The sequence below is a fragment of the Nerophis lumbriciformis genome, linkage group LG30, assembly GCF_033978685.3.
Source record: "Nerophis lumbriciformis linkage group LG30, RoL_Nlum_v2.1, whole genome shotgun sequence".
Lineage (NCBI taxonomy): Eukaryota > Metazoa > Chordata > Actinopteri > Syngnathiformes > Syngnathidae > Nerophis > Nerophis lumbriciformis.
The window spans coordinates 10,177,959-10,196,318 of NC_084577.2; the positions used below are offsets into that span (position 1 = coordinate 10,177,959).

The window sequence follows — 18,360 nt, forward strand, 5'->3', positions numbered from 1 at the left end:
GGCTTCTGCAGACACACGTAAGTGACTGCAAGACATACTTGATCACCAGCCATACAGGTCACACTGAGAGTGGCTGTATAAACAACTTTATCAGTGTTACAAATATGCGCCACACTGTGAACCCACACCAAACAAGAATGACAAACACATTTCTGGAGAACATCCGTACCGTAAGACAACATAAAGACAACAGAACAAATACCCAGAACACCTTGCAGCCCTAACTCTTTCGGGCTGCAATATACACCCTCGCTACCACCAAACCCCACCCACCTCAACCGACGCACGCACGGGCGTGGGTGGGGTTGATGTGTGGGGGCGCAGGTAGCGTGGGTGTATACTGCAGCCCGGAAGAGTTAGGGCTGCATAGGATTCTGGGTACTTGTTCTGTTTTGTTTATGTTGTGTTACAGTGCGGATGTTCTCCCGAGATGTGTTTGTCATTCTTGTTTAGTGTGGGTTCACAGTGTGGCGCATATTTGTAACAGTGTTAAACTTGTTTATAAGGCCACCCTCAGTGTGACCTGTGTGGCTGTTGATCAAGTAGAATAGAATAGAAAGTACTTGATTGATCCCTGGGGGAAATTCAGCACCACAGTTCGCTCACAATAGACAGTAATAATAATAAATAATATAATATATATAATATATTATATATATAATATATAAATAATATAAATATATTCTACATATACTCTACATTACAAGTATGTCTTGCAGTCACTTACGTGTGTGTACAGAAGCCAATTACAACATGTGACTGGGCTGACACGCTGTTGTAGAGGGCGCTAAAGGCAGTGACTTCACGGCACGCCCTTAATATTGTTGTTTGGGGGAAGACATTCAAGAGAATAGTTACCCTGAAATTCAGGAGTCTCCCGGAAAAATCGGGAGGGTTGGCAAACATGACGCTGTCAAGCGCCATTCATATAAAACTCGCGGGCCGCACTAACATTACATTTTCATATTGAGGTGCGGGCCGCAAAAAACGTCTCGCGGGCCGCGTTTCTGAGACCCCTGTATTAAAGTCATGTTTTCCTGCGCTGTGCTACGCCTGCTATCTCTGCATCTTGGGGTTCAACACCAGCAGTTCCTGACACATATTTTTCAATTGAATATTTTTCAGTGTCAATGCATCGTTTTCTATAATGCCATGTTCATTTGTAATATTTATTTCAGTCAGTTAAATATAAATGTATGTACACATTTGTATTGATGGGCTGGATGTTATGTTGCTATTCTGTCCATTTTTGTTAAAATAAGGGGGTAACATAAGTATTTCCTCTACAATATGTAGATTGTACAGATATATTGGTGAAATAATTATGTTGGTGAATGAATCCAGTAAGTGCACTTTTTACCTTTTCCGGTTGTCCTTTTTGAGTGTGTTTTTAATTCAGGAATAATTACATCAACATACCATATGTCACAAAGAGGTACAATTTATGAGCATGGTACAAAGTTTAATTTACATAATGACAAAACACATCACTAATGCACCATGAATGAAAACATTTTGTAAAACTAAATTACGGCAGCTGTGAAATGTAGACACTTTCCATATTTCTGAAAATTATTACATAATTAAAAAACCGAGTATACCAAGACCACATCCAAAATATATTATAAAACTGTTTCCATAGCCACCAGCCCAAACTTTTTGTGCACATTCCTTCTAATGATCACTCAGTTGGCAACTCTATGTATACAAACATTAACATTGTATTTTATATTCCCCACGTCAATCTGAAGTTTTACAAAAACACTATTTAGAATTAGTACGCTGTCAATTTTAGTGTTGGGGTATATAGTTGCCACACATCCCTATGAGAAATAATATATACAGTATAAATAATACCCATACTATAAGTATATACTGTATTGACTCAACTATAGAATTACTTTTTACCTGGGCCAGGGTCACAGACCAGTTTTTGGAAAACACTTTTTTAAGACCAAACTTATATTTCTTAGTTGTTTGACGATTCTGCTTAGGCCAAAGTGCATTGAAAAATGTGTGTTTTTACAGTAGCAGTGTTCGTGTGGACATAGCCTTACAGTATTTGGTCAAGAATGAATGCAATCTACTCAATTCAAGTGCACATCAAACAAGCTGACTGAGACCTCTTGAAACATGGACCAGTGTTAAAATTACAGCAAATAAATTATTCAGTATTAGTATGTAAGAGAAAATGTGTTTGCCTCTCTCGTTCTCTATCATTTTATTCTAGGGAAGAAAAGTACCATCTTATATCTGGGTCAAAAGGTTCATGTATGAAAAAGCAATCACTTCCAGAACAAGCTATTTAACATATCCAAGATAACTTGATCCGGCTAAAATGACTAACTACTAATTTACTCATAAAATATTAGACATTTTTTTCTAGGGATGAGAGACAAATACAGACAATACAGTATAAGATCAACAACAGCAGCCCTTAGCTTTCATACAATACTTGTCAAGGTTCAAGGGATTACATTCCACATGAAATCAAATACTTTTATAAACGTGGCCATAAATTACAACATATGCTCATTAAACTAAATCTGTACAAGCACTTCAAATTGTACGATGAGGAAAAGCATTTAATGGAAATTTTGTTAAGGAAAATGTTGCGTTTCTAGAAAGAAGTACTCCTTTGGCATCTGTGACAATCAACCTCTTCACTTACATGAAAGTCCTTTCGGTTTTTCTTACAATTCTCCATCACATGATTCACTTGCAGATTAAACTTTCTTATTCACATTCTCTAGCCAAGTTTTCTGACATTAAAAAGGACTTCCTATCGAAAGAGAAAGGGTACTTCTTATTTTCCTGCACATCAAGAAATGTTGAACACATTGTGTATTCTGCATGGGAAAATGCATGAATACCAATATTTAAAAAAAATGCATCATTGTTTTTATAGTTGATGTTTTTCTTTTGATGCAACTGTGGCAATAATAAATGGTGTGCATTTTCCAGCGAGTGCTTGCTTGACAATCACACCTCAGTTTGTTGCTGCAAGTCCGTGATGATGGTGACACCTTGATGCAGCTCGTCCATACTGTTGCTATGTTCAGAATCCTCCAATCCACTGGGGCCTGACACGTCCGATGCTAACGATGCTCTGATTGACAGGCATATATGTAGAGACGCAGAGTCATCCATGTCAACATTTCTTGAGCTCACCCCACATGCCGAAGTACTGAAGTCACCATGCGCTGCCTCCGCCACAGGAAGTTGATGGGGAGGGAGATATTGACTGGGGTGGAAGTGATGTCCACTGCTGACAGAACTTAAGGTGTTCTCTTTTGAAACTGGAAGATTGGCAGTTAGCAATGTGTGGGGCTCTGCATAGTCTTCAACAACAGGTAAAGGAGGGGGAAGTTGGTCTTGGTTGAAAAATTCTTCTTCATGGGGAGGTGGGTAGTCACTGTCAACATCGTAGCCCCCCAGATAGTAGTCGGACTCTAATTCACGGGCACTTCCTGCAAGCTGTGCTGCAACATTACCACAAGTACGGGATTTGTGGCCAGGGACCTGTTCAACGTCTGACAACCTGGTGTTGGGCATCCAGTCTGATGTGTCCCAGTGGTATGCTGGACAGTAGAAGGGGAGAAGTTAGTCACAGTGTGGAATGTGAACTTTCAACATGGAGTAGCCATAAACCTTTCAACAGTGTTCAGTGTGCATCAGGCAGCCACAGCAACAATACACAGAAGGGGTGACGGTTAAGCACATGAAAAGGATTCGCATCGAAAACATCAGCACAATTTGTGTAACAGCTGTGACATGCAGACAAGGGCTGTTAAGGGTCTGGATCAAATCATGCTATGGTTCATGGGAAATTGCAAAGCTTTGTTCCAAAATGCATCATCATTAGTTAGCAGAGGACACTCAATATTTGGTCATATGTTACCTCAGTTGCTCACTATTAGATGCTATGTTGAAATACTTACTTGGCAAATTCCCATACACTGTACACATCATTACATACAGCAGGGGAAACAATTATTTAGTGCCCTCAGAGGCACAGACAAAAATCTCTCACAACTCCTGTCGTGGCTACAATACTTTTACTAGTAAAATACTAATACTAGGAATGTAAACAATACTCTTATATAAAGTGGTTAAATACATTCCGGTGGCTTGCTTTAAGTGACTACGGTATTTGAAAACAAACGTTCTGCTTAACAGTGAAATATTTTGAATTAAATCCATGTTAGTGGTGTCTAAATTGCAGTAAGTGGACATTCCTTTGCGAAAAAAAGGTAGGTTAACTTGTGTCAATGTTTTTCTAACTCACTGAAATACAGTCTATCCATTTTTTTAAATATTTTCTAAAAGGCAGAGAATATTTGCTGTTGTCTGACTAATTGATTGCTGCTGGATTTCACCCACTACAAAAGTGAAGTTTTCTTCCAGAATGATGTGCCACTAACTGAACAGGTAGGTTTGTATACTTATACTAAAATATTGACTTATTTCAGTTTCTGAAGCATTCATCTTTTAATTGTGGATGTTAAAGGTGCTGTTTGGAATTTCCTCACAGTAACATTTTTCAAAGCAAAAAATATAACAAAAACACCACCGGCTAGATTGATTTAGTGATTTAATACAATACACTTGTTTGATAATTGTCTATATTTTTCGTCATTTAAAAAGTTTATGTAATAAAACCTTTTACCGGCCCAAATAAAATGATTGGTGTTTACGGCTGTCACTCAACCGGTCTCGTCAACAAATAGGCATGAGAGTGTGCACACATACAAAAACAGTCCAAGAGAAACAACAATTTGCAGTCATGTTGTTGTTATGATAGAATATACATTCAATGACAGCTAATGCTAGCTATCCAAATTGGTATTATTAGCTAACAACACCCAAAGCTAGTGCGCGTGCATGTGTTACGTAATTACCTCATTATGTACGAGAACTTTTTACTGGGTGTGGACCTCAAAAAAGCAGTTGTAGTTGTGATTTAGTTTAGTTTCCAAACTTTTTGTTAAGCGTTTGTTACCAATTAGTTAGTAATTGGATGGTGTACACATACACAGTCCATAATACAGCATTTCTTACTCTTAAGGCACCTGTTCATCTACTGAGCCCACGTATTGGTTAAACATACACTTGAACAAAGACCATTCCTTACAGTGCATGTATACAGCATGGTCAATGTTGAGCAAAACACGTATGTTATCGATCTCTTTTGTGTTTACATTTCTTAAAATAAAATTTTACATTTAAATAAATGCTTATACAGGAATATTTATGTTGGTTATGTTGCACAATACATTTTTAATTAAAGCTTGCTTTTATCATTTTTAATTAATGTCAATCTTAATACCTGTCATTATATTGATGTTAATAATTATTACTGTGTGAAGTGACTCAAGAAGTCCTAACGTGTCCAACGGTTTCACTAAAATGATCCACTTCTATTGTAAATTCTATTTATTTACAAAATGAACAAACTTTTCCACAAATAACAACTGCTAGTCATATTAGTTGTGTTTAACTATATTAATTGTTTTTGTTTTGTTGGTTTGTTGCAAACGACTTCATGTATGAAAAGGCACATTCAAAATAGGGTTAACTCATTCTGAGTGTAACTGGGACTTCGAGTTTTTGATTGAAGAAACAAAAACAACAAAAAACAATATCATGCATCTGCATGGTTATACTTCCAACCACTGGGATGGACACATAACTCCACACTGGGTGACAAAAAGTAAGGTGTCAGGCAAACATGCTGTGAGAGGATGGGGAAGCAGTAAACAAACATTAACAAATCAAAGAAAAAGCATTGATTTGTATTACGGATTTTCTCAGTCCATTTGGTGCATTTCTCTGATTTCAACCTCCACAACATTTTGTGCACATCAATAGTGTCAGATTCTCATTTTTTTCCAAAAAATGACAAATACTTTTGGACATGCATCAATTACTTTCATCCAATTCTCTGATGTTTTCTGACTTGCTTTGTCATGTTGGTCAAAATAAACAACACTTATGACTGCTGAATAGTCATTCTCTAGTATAAACTCATTTTAAATCATTTTTAAACTCCTCATTTTATTGCTTGAGTCATTACATACAAATTCTCTATTTTTTGGACTATTAAGCGGACTGGATTATAAGGCGCACTGTCGACGAACGGGTCTATTTTCATATAAAAGGCGCACCGGATTAAAAGGATCATATTGTGATTTTTTTTTTTTACTAAATTCAAAACACTTTCTTCTGGTCTACATAACAGGCAAGGGTGGTTATTTAGTCAAAACTTTGCATAGATCATGTTTTACAGGCCATCTTCAAGCCGCTTTCTGACCGTCTCTTCAGGTGCATTTGGTGGGTGGTTCTTACTTGCGTGGCTCACCTTCGCAGTGTCTTTTCTTCCCAACATGTTTTGTTGTAGATGTTAGCGCTGCCATAGCAAGTCTCCTAAACAATTAAGTTCGAACTGTACACTACTTTGTATTAGAAATGGCAACAGTGGAGGATGAATGCCCACAACAAGAGGATAGAGAAAAAGAATGCGCTTATTGACTACGTCGTGGGCTATAACGGCGGACGCGTGAAAACATTTCCGGGACTTATGCAGATCACAAATACACATCAGCAGGTACTAATATGTAAGAAAAGTTGGTTTTGCGAAACAAAACGCCAGATAATATGTCTCCTAATGGGTGCCATTTTGGGGTCCTTATACACACACCATAATAATATCCTTACGTTGAAGCACAACCCATCTGACTATGGTATCCATAATGCATCAACAATCCATCAAGCGGTGCAGCTTTGTCGCTGACCAAAGTCATACTAAAACATTTTGACAGATTTTTTAGCACCGTGTTTTATATTATCAATGAAACATCAAAGTTTTGGTGTTGCTTGCTTACATGTTCTTGCTAGCATGATTTATTGAAGAGGTGTCACCCTGCAGTCTACACATATCGCTTATGTGTGACTGCCTTTTACTACACTTTGTGTCACATAGAATCCGTCAGTCAGCACAACCAGAATTAACACATATACATACTCGGGTTATAAGGCGCACAGTCGATTTTTGAGGAAATGAAATAATTTTAAGTGTGCTTTATAGTCTGAAAAATATGGTATGTTGAACTAGTTGTCAAAGTCTGTCAAGCAAATATTCATGTCTTAATTTTTTTTTTTCCTGGAAAATGCCCCCTTAAAGTTTTAAATGATCATTGGTGAATCCCAGCTGAGACAGGTTTCAATCTGGTAAAAGGTAGAAGGTGTGGAATAAGTTACCTCGCTAAATACAGTACTGTGTAACTTTACCGTTGTTGTCAAATGGCTGTGTGAGTAGTGCTGTTTTGAGCATTTTTGGGTAGTGTCACCTAGATCTAACTATTTGGCATTTGAAAAAATCACAGCGTAAACTGTCATAATAAAAACATGACGAAATATCTTTGTTCATAAAAAAATATGTCACGATGACTTCATTACTAATTGCTATTCATTTTAAGAATTTTTGCAGGTTATTAACAATGTTTTGGAGTTTGTAATAATTGTATTTAGAAATGCACTAAATGTTGTACAAATGTTAACTGTGATGTTAGAAATGCACCGTAGCGACTGAGAAAAAACTGTAAAGATAAAAAAAAATACAAGGAGTAGACTTATTTCAAAACCCACATTTCAAAGAGGCCACTGTCAGACTATAAACTGCAGATGGCTAGCCAATCAACCCTCTGTGTTATCAAGCTTTTTTGCGCTGAATAACACAGCTTTTTCAGGTGTAAAAAAGATCAACTTTAGGGTATACTTACTACTGGCAATCAATTTATTCCACTTGACATAGTTGAGAAAAGCCACACATCCTACTTTATTTGTCTCTCTGCTACAATGATTATTGGATAATGACCTTCACACTTTTGTTAAATGGAAATGTGTACCAAAGGCAGATCCAAGGGAAAAGGTTGTGGAATATAATACATTTCAAAATGCTGTCATGATTGAATTTATACCAGCTCACAGCATAGAAAACATAAATGTTTGTCAATAAAGTCATTGTAAAATGGCATTACACATCGATACTTTTTAAAAATTTGATTGATTAAGTCTACTCTTTGCAGCAAGACAGATATAGTATATGTATAAAAAACCCAAACACTGTTGATAGATAGATAGATAGATAGATAGATAGATAGATAGATAGATAGATAGATAACAGAGGCCATATGTTGTCACCTCTATTGTAGTTTTGACTTGGGTCCATGACTGACACTGTCAGATGGAAGAACAACATTAGAAGCTTTAAGCATTTATATGTTAATGGTTTTGTTGTTTTCATGACCCACAAGTCATTTTGACAATAAAAAAAATAATAACCAGATGTGGTTAGAACGATTACAAAAAAATTAAACATATTTACAGATAAAATAGTTCCGTTCAGTCTTGGTTCTGTGAGACAGATCGATGTGATACCGATAGGAGTTTATTTAAAGGGGTCATATTATGATTTAAAACACTTCTTTGTGGTCTACATAACATGTAATGCTGGTGCTTCGGTCAAAATTGTACATAGATTCTGTTTTACAGACCATCTTCAAGCTCCTTTCTAACTGTCTCTTTAGAATGCAGCGTTTTGTTGGCGGTCTTATTTACGTGCCAAAGCCCTTCTCCCCCTTCGACTGTGTCTCCACCCCATCAGCAATGTTGTAGCTTTTAGCGCTTCTATATCGGGTCTACTGACGAATATAAATTAGAACTATACGCTACCTTCTAATGGAAATGGCATGGATTTCAGCATTCATGTGCATTTATGAGCAAGTCTGCAACAAGAGGTTTGACAAGAATATGGAACTTTAGAGCCGAGGCGATAAAGGCATCTTGAAGGTTAATTTATTATTTATTTCAGTCCATAAAGCTTTAGGTATGTGTTGTTGTGATGTCTTCTCCCTATTTGAAACTAATACGTACAATCATGCAAGAATATAGCATTAGCCTGTTTATATCTCATTGACATGTAGGCAGGTTAAGCTAATGCTACAAGCTAACAATGATACATCGTTAACATGTTATTACATTTATTAAGCTACTGTCCCTGTACTTACTTCCTCATTGTATGCACTGTTGCGATAAATTGTAAGAACTGTCTGAACGTTTAAATATATATATGCAGTATATTATTCTTTATCCATTAGACAGCTGGCTTTGTGCCTGCATGCCAAGCTGTAAATCTTGCCTTCTCTCTCCAAGTCATACTCCGAGTAGGTACATTGTCACGAAACACAAAAGTTACTTCTTAATTCTTCAGATGAGGCTGGAGGTTTGTAGTTTGTATGCTGGTTAATTCAAACAATAACAATGCATTTTCGGTCACTGGGTCGCACTACGGACATATTTTTGTTTGATATTTTCGGTGGTTATGGGGATCTCAAATACACAAAAGTTGTTTTTGCGTGATATGACCCCTTTAAAACATTATGACATCAAAACATCCAAATCATTATGTGACGGAATGTTTTTCTTCTTCTTCTAAAAACCAGAAAGTAAGCTAAATCAAAGTACCTTTTACAAAAGTAAAGATCTGAGCTTTCTTGTTGTTGCTGTAGAATCAGGGCTAATCAACTCAATTGTTTTCCCATTTCCAGAAAGGACAAGGTGACCGGTTTTCTCTCTTAACTATTTTTTTTATTTTGTATACTCCTGACAATCTGATGTTTTTAAGGACCTGTTAAAAAGCTAGCCAGAGATCATCTGTATGACAGTGCTCTTGTGTTTTTAAGAATCTTCTGCAAAAATGTTTTTTTTAACTGAATAGCCCTGTTGTACAGCAAGGAAGCAAAATAATCATATTTTGTAAGTTTACCCCTTTACAAAGACATGGACAGTCCATAATTGTTATGGTAGTTTTATTATACCAGAGAGAATGAGTGTATAAACAATTCAGATACAATAACATTAAAAACAAGTTATTAATTGATTTGCATTTGATTAAGGGAAATAAGTGCTCAAGCAAAACATGGCTTAGTACTCCTGTTGGCAAGTATAGAGGTTAGATATTTTAGTTGGTCACCATGGTTGCAGTCATCTTAGGAGGGATTTCAGCCCACTCCTCACAGATAGAAGTTAAACAACGTGTATGTTTGTTATTTCTCCCAAACATCAGAGAGCAATAGAGAGTAGTGTTGTCCCGATACCAATATTGTGGTACCGGAAACGGTACCAAAATTATTTTTGATACTTTTTGGTACTTTTCTAAATAAAGGGGACCACAAAAAATTGCATTACTGGTTTTATTTTAACAAAAAATCTTACGGAACATTAAACAATTTAGTCCTTAAATAAAATAGTGAAAAAAAAAATAAATAAAAATAAAAAATAAAAAAAAATTAAAAAAAATAAAATAGTGAACATACAAGACAACTTGTCTTTTAGTAGTAAGTAAACAAACAAAGGCTCCTAATGTAGCTGCTGACGTATGCAGTAACATATTGTGTCATTTTCCATTCTATTATTTTGTCAAAATTATTAAGGACAAGTGGTAGAAAATTAATTATTAATCTACTTGTTCATTTACTGTTAATATCTGCTTACTTTCTCTTTTAACATGTTCTATCTACACTTCTGTTAAAATGTAATAATCACTTATTCTTCTGTTGTTTGGATACTTTACATTAGTTTTGGATGATACCACAAATTTGGGTATCAATCCAATACCAAGTAGTTACAGGATCATACATTGGTCATATTCAAAGTCCTCATGTGTCCAGGGACATATTTCGTAGGGGTGTAACGATTCATTGTAACAACGATTCAATTCGATTCAGAATTTGGGTTTGCTGATACGATTCAGGGACCATTAGTGAGTTGAAATCGATTCAGTAACTTTTTAGCAAAAAAAAAAACATTAAAAAAAATAAAATAAACACAACCAGTGTGTGAAATAAATACTGGATGGATACTGGGACACTACAGGTGAAGTTTCCTACATTCCTGGTATTATTTGTAAGGGAATTATGGATACAAACAAGAAAGTAAACAACAATTAATGGCCAATGCATTCACATCTTACTTAAATAAAGTGCAACCGGCAGTTTAATTTGAATTAACAGGAGGAAACCTTTTCTGCTACCATTTTCAACATTCCAGAAATTTTCAATGAAATACAGTAACCAACATTTTAACAGTAGATTTACCTGCTATTTTTGCTATTGTTTTTCAACATAAAAATAATAATATATCAAAAACAAAGTGCAACTAACATCTATCAGGTTAAATTCTCTAGATTTACCGGAGAAATTAAATGCAACCAAATCTTTTCAGATTAAATGAGGAGTGGTTTGACCTGCTACTCCTTAAATTACACACAGAACATCATAAAGACATAACAGAAATGATAGTGGAAACATTTTGGCGAGACACCAACCAAATGGCCAAGGGAGTAATGAACAAAGTTAGAAACTTAAGAGATTTGTCACCACTTTTTTAGTCATTTATTACTTTTATTTTTACTTTTTCGATATTACTAATGTACTGTTAGTGTTTATTACACTGTTTTTAACCTTCTGTCTCAAGCTGGTCCGTCGACAAACTTGCTCCGCTGTCACTTCTGTTTTGTCCGTCACATCATTTGTGGTGTAATGTTGAGTTTTGCTTTATATTATTGTGTTGTGTCGTTTTTATTGGTTGTAGCTTTTACAATCGTGCTGTTGCTGAAAGTTTTTGTGTTTTAATCAATGATGTTATGTTGTGCGTTTGAATTTGGTATGACCTTTCTTGACCACCATAGGTATCCGCCATTTTTGTTTTTATGATGCCACAGAAGGGCAAACAGACTCAAATAACGTTTCACGTCCTTTTCAATAAAAGCGCTAGACTTCATATTAAGTCTGTTGTTCTTATATCCAATGTTTTCCTTTTTCTAGTATTGATGAAATTGAAATATATTGCCTTTTAAATAGATGTTGGATCGATACCTATCTTCCGGAAGGCCAACTTGCCGAGCACAAATCAATATGCTTGAGATTTAGGAATATAAATCGATCTATCAATATATCGATCAATTGTTACACCTCAAATGTTTAGGCATATTGATTTATATGTTTTCGTATGTTGCTTTGTGTTCGTTAAGTAACTTGATAGTAACTCGGTCAGATGTTTCTTGTAGTTGGTCACTAGCATTACACACATCTCAGGAGGGATTTTGGTCAGAGAAACAACCCCAAAGTAGAATGTTTCCACCTCATGTTTAACAGTAGGGATGCTGTTGTTGGAGTCATATTAAATATGTCTCTGCCTCCAAACATGTTGAGTCAAATTGATGCCAAGGACTTAGATTTTGGTCTGATCTAATCTGATCTTTACACCAAAGTGTGTTACTAATGCTAGTCTATATGTGTCTGTGGTCTCAACTCCCTTGAGATTACTAGCAAGCTCCTCCATTATAATTCCGAGATGGTGCTTCACCTTTCTTAATATCGTCAACATATCTTTCTTTGTGGTAAAGAGTCTACTTATTTCCCTCAAATACAAATTCTTAACCGGTATTTAATATTTTTACTCGATTTTCTTGTTGATATTCAGTCTCTCAATTAGAATAAAGCGATCCCAAAAATGATGGACTGTCCATGTCTTTTATGAAGGGGTAAATGTACAAAGTCAGCGGGGGATTATTAATGAGGACTGAACAATTCTGAGAAATGTTGTATTGTGTTGAACAACACACAGAAGAAGACCACACATATGCAGGCATGCAAGGACAGATGGGTGCACAAATGTTGTCTGGCTCCCTGAGCCAAGGCGTGGGGCAGTTTAGTGCCTTGCTCAGGAGATCCTTGACAGTCAAACAGCATATTTATTTTTGTCAGCTCGACTTGAACTGGGACCCTTTTGGTTCCAAAACCCAAGTACTCACAGACTGAGCTACAGCCACCACAATATTAACAGTTACAGTGGTACCTCGGCTTTCGTACGCCTGACTTTTCATTAGATTCGGTTTTTGACGAATTAGTTTGCCAAAAGCTTTTCACTGTATTCGAATAACATTGTGCAGCAAAACATCACAAAGAACAAAATAGTTTGTTTGCCGAACTATAATTTAGCAGAATCGAGTGCCAGCACTTTGATAAAGGTGAAAACATTATTGGATTTAAGAAAAAACCTGTAGAAAAGTACGAAAGTAGAGTCCGCATGGCTCTCTCCTGCCCTCCTGCGCTTATCGCCGTCTTGGCCAACAAGAGTCTAACCTGAATTTCGCCAGATCCTTGTAGTTCGCTGAGCTCCACACAGGGATCTGGGCTCGAGGGTAACGCAAATTCCTTCAAGATAGCAAACAATTGCCGGGCGGGATTTCATAGATGTAACGTAGAGTCGAAGCGACTGTTTGATTAAAACAACAATGGCGGCACGCAGCGAGGAGTCGTGCGCTGACATTGATTCTGCTATTGCAACTGTTTTGCGACATCGATCGAATACTAATTATTTAAAAGATGAACAGAGAACTTTTCGCTCTGTCGTTATCCAATATGTCGGTTGTTCTGTTTTGGATTCCCCAGCGTCGCTCTCATTAGCGTAACAGGTTGATTTCGATGTGAGTGGTTGAAGTAGCACGTCATTCAAGATAACGGACAAGTGGCTTATCCAATCACATACAATGATTTGTTTACAAGGCCCGCCTTCTGAAATAAATCTCCTATAGAAAAGTCCCAGATCCTTGTGTGGAGCTCAGCGAACTACAAGGATCTGGCGAGAGTCAGGTTAACAAGAGTCATCAATGAAGTAAAAAAAAGATTTATCTTTTTTATTAATTTATTTTTTTATCTGTATATAATACAATCGTTTGCAATATGTATTATTGTTGATTGTTTTCATTATGTTTTACTTCTGTTACTGTTTGTAAAAACCTGTACTGCAACCATATAAATTCCCCATTGTGGGATGAATAAAAGTCCATCTATTTCACATTGTTTTCTGCTTATAAGACTATATTTTTTTGCTATAAACTGTCTGTATGGGTCTTACATTTAGCTGCAAAAGAATTGGCTCAGCTACATGCCCAAGGAGTACACATTGTGGGAGGAGTGGGATCATTGACCTGCTTTTGCATGCTTGAGAGCCATTATCTGTTATTTTAAAGGGATTAGTAAAAATAGTCTAAGCTAAGGGCACAATTTGTTTATTAAGTGCGTGGGTTCCCTCCAGGTACTCCGGCTTCCTCCCACCTCCAAAGACATGCAGCTGGGATAGGCTCCAGCACTCCCCGCAACCCCAAAAGGGACAAGCGGTAGAAAAATGGATGGATGGAAGTCCAAATGTGTTTTTCAATAACTGCAGTCTGCGGTAAAACTAAGTTGAGAAGAAAGAAAAGTAGAACAGTCAGAGATGAGACACAAAGTGGATGAGACATGCTACCTTCACTTTCGATTGTGTCGACTGCGTCATTGACCAGGCGAATGACGGTCACGATGGAGGCTTTTGGAAGGAAAAGGAGATATGTTTTGAAATAGTTATTTGTGATGATGGTTGAGGATCCTCTCACAATCCCATCTTTGCAATCTCACTCTGCACAGAATTTCTACCTTTTCAGCCTTTGAATTGATCAAGACTTGTCTGACTTCGATATCTTGCTCAAACATCATGGAAAATAATAAGCATTTCCGCCAAACAAGCATGCAAACTTAAGCATTTCATTAATTGGTAATAACAAATCTGGTTGGATCCAAAAAAAATTTTCTTGAAAGAAAGAAAGATGTCATGAAAACAAGACAATGCAATACGTAGCCATGTCCAAAACTCACTAGAGACAAGAATGAAAGAATAAAATAATACAGAGAGAGTGCCATTGCCTATAGGAACAGCAATGATGTGTGTTGGAAGATAACGTCTATGAAACTCTATTGTAAGGTGTAGTACACTAGTGGTCCCCTAACTTTTTGACTCGGGGTTCCAGATTTTGTGAAAAGAATTTGGCCGGGGGCAATATAAATGGATAGATAGATAGCTTTGCACCCGGCCAAATTATTTTAACCCAATGTGGCCCCCGAGTCAAAAAGTTTGGGCACCCCTGGTGTACTGCATCCCTACAATTTGTTTGTTGTTTTTTTTGTTATGTCCCTGTTTTGTGATCCTCTGTCTTATTTATTTTCTTCTTCTTTCTATCCCCTCCTGCTATGTTGTGGCTGCATCAAAAATTAAATATAAATACTTTTGTAAAGTAAATCTGTAGGCCTGTGAATCTTGAGGGTAACAATTCGATTCAGAATCGTTTCAAAATGATTCTCGGTTCAAAATCAATTCTTATTTAATAACAATGGGTGCCAGTTCTATGATTAACTACATTCCTCCATAAAATAAGTTAACAGCTCTGATAATTTTTTATAATACTTAGAAGAAAAAATCAAATGTAATAAAATTCTACCCAAACATTTAATAAAGTCAAATACAAATAGGGCAACAAGAGAAGTATCCATCATTTCTCTTTTCTAAAGTAACTTTGTACAGCAGGTATAGATCATCTATATCAACAATATGATTTGCCTGAGTGGCTGGACAGGACAAATTAAAAAAACAAAAAAGAATAACATATACTTTTTTTAAATAGATTTTTTTCAATCGATTAAAAATTGTTACAAATAAGAATCGCGATTAATTAAACATTTTTTATTTTTTGACACCCCTATAAATCTGTATGGGCATCTACATCAACAATATGATTTTCCTGACAGGAGAGATTTTGATTAGAATTTGTTTATCCTTGGTACGTCCCTTAAGCTGGATTGTTGATGTTGACAGGCAGGATTGTACAAAACCCCAAACCAGTGAAGTTGGCAGGTTGTGTAAATTGTAGGGGTGTAACGGTACACAAAAATTTTGGTTCGGTACGTACCTTGGTTTAGAGGTCACGGTTCGGTTCATTTCCGGTACAGTAAGAAAACAACAAAATATACATTTTTGGGTTATTTATTTACCAAATTTGCAAAATCTCCACCAAAAATATTTTTCTTAGTGGAATATTTGATGTGAAGTAACCTTGGATAGGTCAATAATTCATAATAACATTGATTTTGATTCAATATTATGCTTTGAGCAAAGACAGTTTGAAAGAAAAAAAACAGCTTTTTTTTATTAGTCAACACTGCAACTTTTTCTAACTTACATTTAAACTTTAAGCTTTTTTATTTCACTTTTGTTATGTTTTTGTTTAGAATTTGCCGTGGGCCTTAAAAACATTAGCTGTGGGCCGCAAATGGCCTCCGGGGCACACTTTTGACACCCCTGCTATAGATAATAAAAAATTAAATCTGATAAATCTATGGATAAAAAGCAGAGCCTGGCGACGCATGCGCGTTTATCATAACTCTCTCGCTCTCTCTGTCTCTGCCCCTCCCTCACGAATGCTGCTGCACGCACAATTTGTTTTGTTTTTAACCCCTTCTTAACCCTGAACGTACATTGAAAATACACGCAACCCTAACTCAAAATGCCGGACAGTTGAGGCATTTAAGAAACTCCTCCCTGACAGTTCCGCAAAAGAGGACATGTCCGGTGAAAAGAGGACGTATGGTCAGTCTATCGTAGCCCGTTAGCTGCTAGCATGCCGTGTGTTGTGCCTCGGTGTGCATTGTTTACACAACGTGCGTTACGCTACTTAATATGTCCATGTGGAAACTCGTTCGGCACATCTGCGAACCAAACCGGCACCCCCGTACCGAAACGGTTCAATACAAATACACGTACCGTTACACCTCTAGTAAATCGTAAATAAAAACAGAATACAATGATTTGCAAATCCTTTTTTTTAACTTATATTCAATTGAATAGACTGCAAAGACAAGATACTTAACGTTCGGACTGTTAAACTTTGTTATTTTTTGCAAATTTTAGCTCATTTGGAATTTGATGCCGGCAACATGTTTAGAAAAAGCTGGCACAAGTGACAAAAAAGACTGAGAAAGTTGAGGAAGGCTCATCAAACACTTATTTTGAACATCCCACAGGTGAACAGGCTAATTGGGAACATGATTGGGTAAAAAAGCTTCCATGCGACCAGGCGGTACTGCATCAAAAACCGACATCAGTGAGTAAAGGATATCACCACATGTGCTCAGGAACACTTCAGAAAACCACTGTCAGTAACTACAGTTGGTCGCCACATCTGTAATTGCAAGTTAAAACTCTACTATGCAAAGCGAAAGCCATTTATCAACAAAACCCAGAAACGCAGCTGGCTTTGCTGGACCCGAGCTCATCTAAGATGGACTGATGCAAAGTGGAAAAGTGTTCTGTGGTCTGACGAGTCCACATTTCAAATTGTTTTTGGAAACTGTGGACATCGTGTCCCTCTGCCAACTTTTTTGCAATGTGTTGCTGCATACTTGCCAACCTTAAGACCTCCAAATTCGGGAGATTTGAGGGGGTGGGGTCGGGGTTAAGGGGGGAGGAGTATATTTATAGCTAGAATTCACTGAAATTCAAGTATTGCTTATATATATGTATATATATATATATATATATATATATATATATATATATATATATATATATATATATATATATATATATATGTATTTTATTATATATATATATATATATATATATATATATATATATATATATATATATATATATATATATGTATATATATATATATATATATATATATATATATATATATATATACATACATATAAATAAAATAAATACTTGAATTTCAGTGTTCATTAATTTACACTTATACACACATATCACTCCTCTCTACTCATTGTTGTATTTGAAAGTGCAATGCTTTGCAGCCAGTTGCACAGCCTTTGAAGGAGCGTAGGTATGGGCAGTGTAATATTCTGGGTTGGAGTCAATAACCAGGCAATGACGAAGTTACGTCTCTTTACTTCATACTTCAGAACCGACTCCCACACTTGTCGTCAGGGTGCGCAATAAAACGTAAACCGTTGGCCAACCAAAAAGTAACGACAGAACACTATACCGTATAGTGTTCTGTGTTTACTTTTTGGTTGGCCAAGCGGACGTGACGACAGGCTGCCCTCACTCAGGTCCGCACGGACCTGGAGGGGGCGTGCCTTTAGTCCAGGTGGAAATCGGGAGAAATTCGGGAGAATGGTTGTACCGGGAGATTTTCGGGAGGGGTACTGAAATTCGGGAGTCTCCCGGAAAATTCGGAAGGATTGGCAAGTATGTATTGCTGCCATTAAATTGTAAGTTAATGATTATTTGCTAAAAAAAAAAGTTTGTTTCTCAGTTAGAACATTAAATATATTGTATTTGCAGTGTATTCAATTGAATATAAGTTGAAAAGGATTTGCAAATCATTGTATTCTGTTTGTATTTACAATTTACACAACGTGCCAACTTCACTGGTTTTGGGTTTTGTAGTTTGGGGACCCA

General features: G+C 36.5%; 1 protein-coding gene across 6 annotated transcripts in view; it reads right to left on the reverse strand.

The window, feature by feature from the left end:
• Positions 1-1,379: 1,379 nt before the first annotated feature.
• fat3a (FAT atypical cadherin 3a) overlaps positions 1,380-18,360 on the reverse strand; it is a 311,463-nt gene continuing 294,482 nt past the window's right edge. For 2 of the 6 annotated variants that reach the window (XM_061925526.1, XM_061925523.1), the window contains 3 exons: positions 14,371-14,430; positions 8,203-8,238; positions 1,380-3,581 (listed from right to left, as the gene is read on the reverse strand). In XM_061925526.1, the coding sequence (XP_061781510.1) occupies positions 2,983-3,581; positions 8,203-8,238; positions 14,371-14,430 (695 nt within the window). In that variant the 3' untranslated portion in view covers positions 1,380-2,982. The remainder of the gene's footprint in view (positions 3,582-8,202; positions 8,239-14,370; positions 14,431-18,360) is intronic. The other 4 variants (XM_061925528.1, XM_061925527.1, XM_061925525.1 and 1 more) reach the window with 3 other exon arrangements.